This window comes from Macaca fascicularis, chromosome 19 (genome assembly GCF_037993035.2).
Source record: "Macaca fascicularis isolate 582-1 chromosome 19, T2T-MFA8v1.1".
Lineage (NCBI taxonomy): Eukaryota > Metazoa > Chordata > Mammalia > Primates > Cercopithecidae > Macaca > Macaca fascicularis.
Genome location: NC_088393.1, coordinates 1,422,252 through 1,432,530, shown reverse-complemented (window position 1 = coordinate 1,432,530; position 10,279 = coordinate 1,422,252). Strand labels below are relative to the sequence as shown.

The window sequence follows — 10,279 nt, the reverse complement described above, 5'->3', positions numbered from 1 at the left end:
CCTGCCCCCAGCTTCCCGAGGTCCTCATCGCCACACGGTTCCCCCAGGGGTCCTCAGAATCTCCCTAAGAGCCAGGGACCTTGGGGACCCGAGTTACAGATGAGGAAACGGAGGCCATACGGCAGCACGGAAACTGGACCGCGTCTCAGCTCAGGACTGTGTGGTGCCCAGATATTCCCAGCCTACGTCCTCCCTACCACTCCTGCTCCACTGCCTCTAAACCGTCTCCTCCGGAACCCTCTGTAGCTCCTGCTGACCAAAAGATGCAAAGATGCCTAGACAGGCCGGACGCGGCAGCTCACGTCGCAGCATCGTGGGAGACCCAGGCGGGAGGATCACTTGAGCCCAGGAGTTCAAGACCAGCCTGGGCAACATGGCGAGACCTCATCTCTACAAAAGTCTTAAAAATTAGCCGGGTGGCTGGGTGCGGTGGCTCATGCCTGTAATCCCAGCATTTTGGGAGGTCGAGGCGGGCAGATCACCTGGGGTCGGGAGTTCGAGACCAGCCGCAACAACATGGAGAAACCCTGTCTCTACTAAAAATACAAAATTAGCCGGGCGTGGTGGCGGGCACCTGTAATCCCAGGTATTCGGGAGGCTGAGGCACGAGAATCACTTGAACCTGGGAGGCGGAGGGTGCAGTGAGCCGAGATTGCACCATTGCACTCCAGCCTGGGCAACAAGAGCGAAACTACATCTCAAAAAAAAAAAAAAAATTAGCTGGGCGTGGTGGCACATGCCTGTGGTTCCAGCTACTCAGGAGGCTGAGGCAGGAGGATCACTTGAGCCCAGAAGGTTGAAGCTTCAGTGAGCTGTGATGGCATTACTGCACCCAAGCCTGGGGCGACAGAGTGAAACTGTGTCTCAAAAAAAAAAAAAAAAAAAGCATTTGTTGTTTATTTGAAATTCCTGTTTAACCGGGCGTTAGTGTTTGCCAAGTGTGCTCACCTCTACTGCCCTGCCCCAAAGTGAATCACCATGAACTGGTTCCCTGGCGTCATTTCACTCAGGAAATAGCTACTGAATGAATCTGACTGAGTTACCAACAGTTATGTTTCCAGGTCCCCCCCCCCCGCCCCATTTAAATGTTGTAGGGCTTTAAAAATTATGTGCGGGCCAGGCAAAGTGCCTCACGCCTACAGTCCCAGAACTTTGGGAGGCCGAGGCGGGTGGATCACCTGAGGTCAGGAGATCGAGACCATCCTGGCCAATATGGTGAAACCCTATCTCCACAAAACTATAAAAATTAGCCGTGAGTGGTGGTGGGCACCTGTAATCCCAGCCACTCGAGAGGTTGAGGGAGAATATTTGAACCCGAGAAGCGGAGGTTGCAGTGAGCCAAGGTCCCGTCACTGCACTCCAGCCTGGGTAACAGTCAAAAGTTACACGTGAAGGCTGGGCCCTGGCTCCCACCTGTGATCCCAGCACTTTGGGAGGCCAAGGCAGGAGAATGGCTTGAGCTCAGTTTTAGACCAGCCTGGGCAACATAACAAGACCTCGTCTCTACATTAAATACAAAAATTAACTCGGCACAGTGGCTTTCACCTGCAGTCCCAGCTACTCAGGAGGCTGAGGTGGGAAGATTACTTGAGCCCAGGGGTTCCAGACCAACCTGGACAACAGTGAGGTCCTTGTGTCTACAAAAAAAAAAAAATCTTAAATACACATGAGGCCGGGTACAGTGGCTCATGCCTGTCATCCCAGCACTTTGGGAGGCCAAGGCGGGCGGATAACCTGAAGTCAGGCATTGGAGACCAGTGTGGTCAGCGTGGTGAAACCCTGTCTCTACTACAAATAGAAAAATTACCCAGGCATGGTGGTGGGCCTTGTAATCCCAGCTTCTCGGAAGGCTGAGGCAGGAAAATTGCTTGAACCAGCAGGCAGAGGTTGCAGTGAGCTGAGATCGTGCCATTGCCCTCCAGCCTGGTGGACACAGCAAGACTCCATCTCAAAAAACAAAAACAAACCCGTGAAATTCACAGTGAGCTACAACTTCGTGGTGGTCACCAGATGGCTGAATGGACCCCATTCCATGCAGTGCAGTATTTATCAAATTCCCAAGAGCAGAGCTGGGGCTTCGACGTGTCTAACCGTGCCTGGCCCAGGGCTGTGCACACAGTAAGTGCTCAATACATGCTTGCATGTCAGCGTGATTCCTGGGTGAATGCTCCATAGCCCCGAAAAACACCCAAGCACGATTTTCAATTCCATCCCTCCTCGTCTTCCCAGTGGCCCCCACCTCTCAGACCATCAGTTTCTCTTTCTCTTTTTTTTTTTTTTCTGAGACGGAATCTCTGTCGCCCAGGCTGGAGTGCGGTGGCGCAATCTTTGCTCACTGCAAGCTCCTTGCTGGTTCAAGCGATTCTCCTGCCTCAGCCTCCCGAGTAGCTGGGACTACAGGCGCCGCCACCGCACCCGGCTAATTTTTTGTATTTTTAGTAGAGACCGGGTTTCATCATGTTAGCCAGGATGGTCTCGATCTCCTGACCTCGTGATCCACCCACCTCAGCCTCCCAAAGTGCTGGGATTACAGACGTGAGCCACCCCGTCCAGCCCATCAGTCTCTTTTTCTACGATAGCACCTGGCTGGCCCCTCCTCCAGGGGGGAGAAAGGGCTCAGGGCCTCAGGTGTCCTCCCTGGCCTTGCCAAGAAGGGTAACCTGAGGTCCGGGGCCCCCACCAAGCGCCGCTGCGCGTCTTCCTGCTGTGGGTCTGGCCGCACCCAGGGTGGTTTGTGAAGGCAGGCCCCACGGCTCTGGGTTCAAGTCCAGGCTGTGTCCTGGAGCTTCTGTATGACATCAGGAGAGTCTCATAGCCTCTGTGAGCCTCCGTTTTCCCTTCTGGGACATGGGTCAAAGGAACACGGCCTCGCAGCGTTTCTGTGCACCTGAGTCTCAGCCTTGCGCACAGTGGACGCTCACGTTCCCCTTAGTAAGCAAAGGGAAGCGACACGAGCCAGACGAGGAGGGGACACCCCTGCCTGGCGGGCCTTCCCCTCTGTGTGTGTGTGTGTGTTTGAGGGTGGGGGTGACCCTTCTCCGACTTGCAGGGGGGAGCAAGGGCGCCGCCGTGTGGCCGCGGCAGCCCCGCGGAGGTACTGGAACTCCAAACTTCTGCGCTGTATTCTCAGTTCTTGGGCTTTTTATCTGCAGCTTCCTGCCTTCCTCTCTTTTTAATGTTTCTGTTTTTGTTTTTGTTTTGAGACAGAGTCTCGCGCCGTCACCCAGGTTGTAGTGCAATGGCGTGATCTCAGCTCACTGCAACCTCCGCCTCCCGGGTTCAAGTGATTCTCCTGCCTCAGCCTCCTGAGTAGCTGGGATTACAGGTGCCCACCGCCAGCCTGGCTTTTTTTTTTTTTTTTTTTTTTTTTTTTTTTTTTTTTAGTAGAGACGGGGTTTCACCATGTTGGCCAGGCTGGTCTCAAACTCCTGACCTCAAATGATCCACCCGCCTCAGCCTCCCAAAGTGCTAGGATTACAGGCATGAGCCACCACGTCTTTTTTTTTTTTTTTTTTTTTTTTTAGAGAGAGAGACAAGATTTCACTGTTTCCCAGGTCACAGCTCACTGCAGCCTCGACTTCCCGGGCTCAAGTCATCCTCAGCCTCCTGAGTAGCTGCAACCACAAGTGCCCACCTCCATGCCCCCCAACTGCCCAGCTAATTTTTTATTTTTTTGTAGAGATGGAGTCGCGCTATGTGGCCCAGGCTTATCTCGAACTCCTGAGATCCAGTGATCCTCCCACCTCGGTCTACCCCTCTGCATATAGTAGGTGCTCAATAAAGACCAACCGGATGCAGGAGTGGATGACTTTATTGCTCACGACTTTATTGCTCCGGTGACCCCGATCTTCAGGCCCCAGCGTCCTAGGCCAGGACGCTGTCGATCCAGGCCGCATAGCTCGCCACGCGCGTGTAGATCCCGGGCTTCTTGCGGTTGCCGCAAACTCGCGAGCCCGAGGTGACCACGCCCTCGAGCACGCCCCCGCACACCAGCGGGCCCCCGGAGTCGCCCTGTGGGGACAGGACGGGGCCGTGAGGGACGGCCCGCGTCCACCCCGGCCCCACACGCCCGACCCCCTCACCTGGCTGCAGTTCCCGCCCCACAATTCTCGCTCCTCCCTCCCGCCTTAATTTGGTCTTCACTGGTCAATATCCCCTGCCACGCCCATCGCATAGGCCGCACCTACAAGCCACGCCCCTCTATGCCCGCCCCCAGCTCCTGGCCACACCCCCTCTGGCCTCAATCTCACCACGTGTTCCCCCTACCCCACCCCACTCCAGGCCCTTTCCAGGATGGGGTCCCACACCTCATCCCTGCTCTTCCAGGCTTCGACTTACCGCAGATCCCACTTCTGCCCTAACCCGTCTCAGTGGCCACCTGCTCTGCTCAATCCCCACTCACCTCAGGCACGCCCCTTCCTTAGAGCCCCACCCAATCTTGGCCCTGGCTACCACGCAACCCTCGACTTGTCCTAGGCCTCGGCCCTGCTCAGGACCCCTTCTCTTCCCCGCCGCAGCAGGGATTCCACTCTGCACCAGCCCAGCCCCTTCAGAGGTTCCCGCCCCGTCCACCTGCCCCGCCCCGTCCACCTGCCCCGCCCCTTCCTCCAGGCCCCGCCCCTCATGCCCCACCCCGCTTCCTGGCCTCGCCCCCTTGTAGTCCCTCTGTTACTGGACTCCGCCCCCTCCTCGAGGCCCGCCCCCTATCCCAACCCTAACCCACAAGTCCTTCCACATCCCACCCGTTCCTGCCCATTTTGCCCGCCCTGACCTTTCTTCAGCCCCACCCTCTCCACAGGCCCTGCACCTTCTCCAGGCCCCGCCCCCACAGCCCCGCCTCATCCCACAGGCCCCGCCCCTCGTCCAGGCCCCGCCCACAGGCCGCCCTCATGCCCCGCCCCTTCGGGTCCCGCCCCTCCACGCGCCCCGCCCCTTGCCTGGGCCCCGTTCCTACTTGCCCCCCAGCTTCCCTTCCCCTCTTCGGGACCTGCCCCCGTCCTGCGGGCCCCGCGTTTCCTCCCAGGCCCTCCCGTTCCTCCTGAAGGCTCACTTTGCAGCTGTCCCGGCGGTTGCTCTCCGCGCACATCATACGCTGGGTGATGGCGCCGTCGTGGTGCGTGCGCCGGTTGCAGGTGGCGCGGTCCAGCACTGGCAAGAGCACGTGCTGCAGGCGGTCCGGGCGGCGGCCCGCGTGGCTGACTATGCCCCAGCCGGCCACGTCGCAGAGAGTGCCCGGCTCCACGTCGCGATCCACGCGCTGCCAGGGCAGGGGGCGCACAGCAGGGCCCAGCGTGGCCTTCTCGGACAGCTAGGGATGGAGGCGGACGTCAAGGTTGGGGTGCGGGGGTGCGAGGCCGGGGAGGATGCCGCGAGGCTCGGGGACACGGGAAGGGGGAGGTGGGCATCAGGGCAGGGGGAGAGGTGGGCATCAGGGCAGGGACGGGGGTCTCTGCAGCAGGAGAGATCTAGGCTAGACCCTGGGTGGGGGTGCAGGTGGGGGTGGGGTGGGTGCGAGCGTCCCCAGTGCAGCCGCAGAGGTCGAGGCTGGACCTGGGGTGGGGATGCAGGGGATGGGGGGGCTCCCAGTGCAGCCGCAGAGGTCGAGGCTGGACCCGGGGTGAGGGTGCGGGGGTTGTGGGGCGGGGTCCGCATGCAGCAGGAGAGGTCGAGGCTGGACCCTGGACCCGGGGCGGGGTGGAGTGAGGGTGGGCCGGGGGTCCCAGCGCCTCAGCAGGGACTGCGCTACACTGGGCCGACCTGCAGCAGGAGGAGGTCGTGGTCGATGGTGTCGGGCCGGCTGTCCGGGTGCGGCACTGCGCGGAGCACGTCGTACAGGCGCTTGGAGGGCTCCGGCTGCGACAGGGAGTGCGCGCCCAGGAGAACCTGCACCTTCCCGTCGGCCCTGGGGACCGGGCGGAGTCCGCGGTCGGTGCCAGCCGAGTCCCCCCACCCCACCTGGGCTCTTTCCCCGCGCGGCGCGGGCACTCACGCGTCCTCCAGGCAGTGCGCCGCGCTCAGCACCCACTGCTCGGCCACCAGGACGCCGCCGCACAGGTGCTCGCCGTTCACCTGCACCGACGCCATGTAGGGCCGCGCGTGGGCCTCGGCCTCTCTGCCGCCCAGGATCCGACCGCGGGGCTGCGCCGCTGTGGGTGGGCGGGCATGTGAGGGCCGCGGGGTGGACTCCACCCCCGGGCGAGGCCGCCTGGCGGGATCCCAGCTTTCACCCCCGCAGGCCGCTCCGCCGAAGAATCCCATCTCAGGTCGCTGTTTCCAGCACTTTGGGAAGCCGAAGGGGCAGTGGGGGCGGGGGGCGGGCAGATCACGAGGTCAGGAGTTCGAGACCAGCCTGGCCAATACGGTGAAACGCCCGTCACTACTATAAAAAGAAATACAAAAAATTAGCCGGTGTGGCCTATAATCCCAGTTACTCGGGAAACTGAGGCAGGAGAATCGCTTGAACCCGGGAGTCGGAGGTTGCAGTGAGCCGAGATCACACCACTGCACTCCAGCCCGGGCGACGGAGCCAGACTCCCTCTCAAAAAAAAAAAAAAAGAAAGAAAAGAAAGAATTCCATCTCCGTCTTGGGGCCCCTTGGCGTTGCAAACTCAGATATGCGTGGGCCAGAATGCCCCAGAGTGCGGAACCCACAGTGGGCCGGGGATGGGGGGCAGATCCCAGCTCCCCACCCTGGGCACAATGCCTTCCAGTTGGACATAAGAGAAATAGGGCTGAGCTAACCAGTGCCTAGGCAGAACCATTTTCCACACAGACATCAGACTCTGTCTGCAAGAAAAGCTGATTCCAGAAAGTGCCAATTTCCAAAAGAATCTTCTAGAATTTCTCAGCGTTCAGAGCCTTCCATTGGTGAGGAGAGACACCCCCTTCCTGCCCACCTGGAGGGGCTGGAGGATCGTCTGTGTGACCAAGGGGAGCACCTGGCCCACGCCCCTACACACCCCGCCCCTCACCCCAGGCCCAGGCCCCCTCACCGCAGGCGGCCACTCCCAGGAGGACCAGAACTGCCAGGTGCTCCCAGCTGTGCATGGTGAAGCCGCTGTGGCTGAGACACTGACCCAGGCGGGACCCTGGGGCTGCTTTTATAAGGGTGGAGGGGGCGGGAGGCTCCCAGGGGCCCTGTCCACGGGGTGGGCAGCGGCCCAGCTGGGGAAAGGGGAACCCGCCCGCCCAGCCTCCGCCCTCCCGGGGACTGGGTTACCTCCTGCCAGACTCACACCGGAGTCCACAAGTCGCTGAGAGACCCTCCGGCCTCTGTAAGCCTGACGGCCTGCTGGCCCTGGGTGGAGGGCAGTCCCTCAGATGGGTGGGAGGCAGAGAGGGGGACTGCACCCACCCCAGCCCCCTGGCCCCAACTTCACCAGACACAGAGTCTCCGAGCCTTGTTTCACAATCCTAGTTGGAGGCCTCAGCATGTAAACAACCCACTTCCTTGTCCTGCTACCCCCCACTTCTTCTCTTCCTCCTCCAAATTAGAGAGAAGGTCTGATGGGGATAGAAAGGTCACTTGACACCCTTGTTTCTGTCTCTGTGACCTCTGGGGCTTGACGTCCTGACAAATAGAATGTTGGAAAGGCCAAGGCAGAGGCAGCTGGGAAGACTGGCTACAAAGGACAGGAAAACCAAAACAAACTGGGTGGAGCCTGAATCATGAAAGTTATATGGAAAGTTCAGGGAGGCCACCTTCAGGTGTGGCTTGATCCAGGTGCCTGAAGAATATCCAGTGTCTGCCTCTGGCTTCTCCTTTCTTCTCTGATGGCGTCTCTCCTAACCAGGCTCCCCTGGTGTGCTTCCAGGGACCCCATACTCAACCCAGTGGCTCAATGGGCCCCTCCTAAAATTCTTCATCACTCCAGCCAAGTCTCAAGGTTGCCTTGGGTTGGCGGAGCCTGGATCACACGCCCCCTCCCAAACTGCTCACTGAGGGCAGGTTCTGATGAACACAGTCAGGGCTGGCCGGGCACAGTGGCTCCCACCTACCATCCTAGCACGTTGGGAAACAAGATAGGAGGATCTCGAGCCCAGGAATTCGATGCCAGCTTGGGGAACATGGTGAGACCCCCTCTCTACAAAAAAAATTAAAATAAAATACTTTTCAGAATCTGGGCCATGGGGCCTTCTGTGAAGTGGGGATTTGTGTGTGTTGTTTTTGTTTTATTACAGACAGGGTCCTGCTCTTTGTCCAGGCTCGAGTGCAGTGGTGCGATCATAGCTCCCTGCAGCCTCCTCGACCTCCCGGGCTCAACTGATCCTCCTACCTCAGCCTCCGGAAGGGCTGGGACTGCAGGCCTGCTCATGGTGTAGCTCCATTTTTCACATCTACCCCCAGGGGCCAGTGGGATTCACGTTGCGTGAATCCATGGTGCGGGGACCGAAGGATGGGGGTACCTTGTGGGGAGGACCTCGGACATCGTCTCCAGGGGGAGCAGCACACGGGATTCACCCAGCTTTTCTCTTCACCGTGGATCATTTCTTTCTTTTCTTTCTTTTTTTTTTTTTTAAAGGAGTCTTGCTCTGTCACCCAAGATGGAGTGCAGTGGCGTGATGTCTGCTCACTGTAACATCCACCTCCCAGGTTCACACCATTCTCCTATCTCAGCCTCCCAAGTAGCTGGGACTACAGGCATCCGCCACCACGCCCAGCTAATTTTGTGTATTTTTAGTAGAGACGGGGTTTCATCATGTTGGCCAGGATGGTCTCGATCTCGTGACCTCATGATCCGTCCGCCTCGGCCTCCCAAATTGCTGGGATTACAGGCCACTGCGCCCGGCCTCACTTCTTTCTTTTCCCTTTCTTTCTTTTCTTTTTTTCCTTTCTTCCTTTCCTTTCCTTTCCCTTCTTTCTTCCTTCCTTCCTTCTTTTCTTTCTTTCTCTTTCTTTCTTCTTCTTCTTTTTTTTCTGAGACAGGGTCTTGCTCTGTCACCCAGGCTGGAGTGCAGGAGCGCGATCTCAGCTCACTGCAACCTCCATCTCCCGGGTTCACGCCCTTCTCCTGCCTCAGTCTCCTGAGTAGCTGGGATTACAGGCATGTGCAACCACACTCGGCTAGATTTTGTGTTTTTAGTAGAGATGGGGTTTCGCCATGTTGGCCAGGCTGGTTTCGAACTTCTGACCTCCAGTGATCCACCTGCCTCAGCCTCCCAAAGTGCTGGGACTACAGGTATGAGCCACTGTGCCTGGCCCCCTGTGGATTATTTCATATGCACAGAGAATAGAAAATAATGTAACAAGGCCAGGCGCAGTGGCTCACGCCTGTGATCCCAGCACTTTGGGAGGCCGAGGTGGGAAGATGGCTTGGGCCCAGGAGTTCAAGACCAGCCTGGGCAACATAGCAAGACCCTGTCTCAAAAATAAAACAGAAAAAAATAGAATGGGCCATGCGTGGTGGCTCATGCCTGTAATCCCAGCACTTTGGGAGGCCGAGGTGGGTGGATCGCCTGAGGTCAGGAGTTCGAGACCAGCCTGACCAATATGGTAAAACACGGTCTCTACTAAAAATGCAAAAATTAGCCGGGCGTGGTGGCGGGCACCTGTCATCCCAGCTATTCGGGAGGCTGAGGCAGGAGAATCGCTTGAACCTGGGAGGTGGAGGTTGCAGTGAGCCGAGATTGCCCCACTGCACTCCAGCCTGGCAACAGAGTGAGACTCTATCTAAAAAAAAAAGAAAGAAAGAAAAAAAAATAGAACGTGGGGAAGTCACTTCTTGCTCCATTGCCCTGGCTCTGCTGCCCCCTGGTGGTGGCTTACTCCAGCGATGCCCAAGACGCTCTGGAACATTTCAGTTGGATGATGATGATGATGATGATGATTATTATTATTTTATTTATTTTATTTTTTTTTTTGAGATGGAGTCTCGCTCTGTCACCCAGGCTGGAGTGCAGTGGCCAGATCTCGGCTCACTGCAAGCTCCGCCTTCCGGGTTCACGCCATTCTCCTGCCTCAGCCTCCCGAGTAGCTGGGACTACAGGCGCCTGCCACCTCGCCCGGCTAGTTTTTTGTATTTTTTTTAAGTAGAGACGAGGTTTCACCGTGTTAGCCAGGATGGTCTCGATCTCCTGACCTCGTGATCCACCCGTCTCGGCCTCCCAAAGTGCTGGGATTACAGGCTTGAGCCACCGCGCCCGGCCTATTATTATTATTATTATTACTATTATTATTACTATTATTATGTTATGTTATTTATTTATTTTTGAGACGGAGTTTCGCTCTTGTTGCCCAGGCTGAAGTGCAATGGAGCGATCTCGGCTCACTGCAACCTCC

At 57.9% G+C, this 10,279-nt stretch overlaps 1 protein-coding gene across 2 annotated transcripts; it reads right to left on the bottom strand.

Moving 5' to 3' along the window:
- Positions 1-3,793: 3,793 nt before the first annotated feature.
- CFD (complement factor D) lies at positions 3,794-7,444 on the bottom strand. Of its 2 annotated transcripts, none has more exons than XM_074025134.1 (5): positions 7,220-7,444; positions 5,990-6,146; positions 5,758-5,902; positions 5,051-5,308; positions 3,794-4,011 (listed from the first exon to the last, which is right to left on the bottom strand). In XM_074025134.1, exons 2-5 carry the CDS (start codon positions 6,082-6,084, stop codon positions 3,865-3,867), a joined length of 645 nt encoding a protein of 214 aa, XP_073881235.1. In that variant the 5' UTR covers positions 6,085-6,146; positions 7,220-7,444; the 3' UTR covers positions 3,794-3,864. The 2 variants fall into 2 exon arrangements, with proteins under 2 accessions (XP_073881235.1, XP_005587397.1); XM_005587340.4 differs by lacking the exon at positions 7,220-7,444 and adding an exon at positions 6,993-7,073.
- Positions 7,445-10,279: the final 2,835 nt, after the last annotated feature.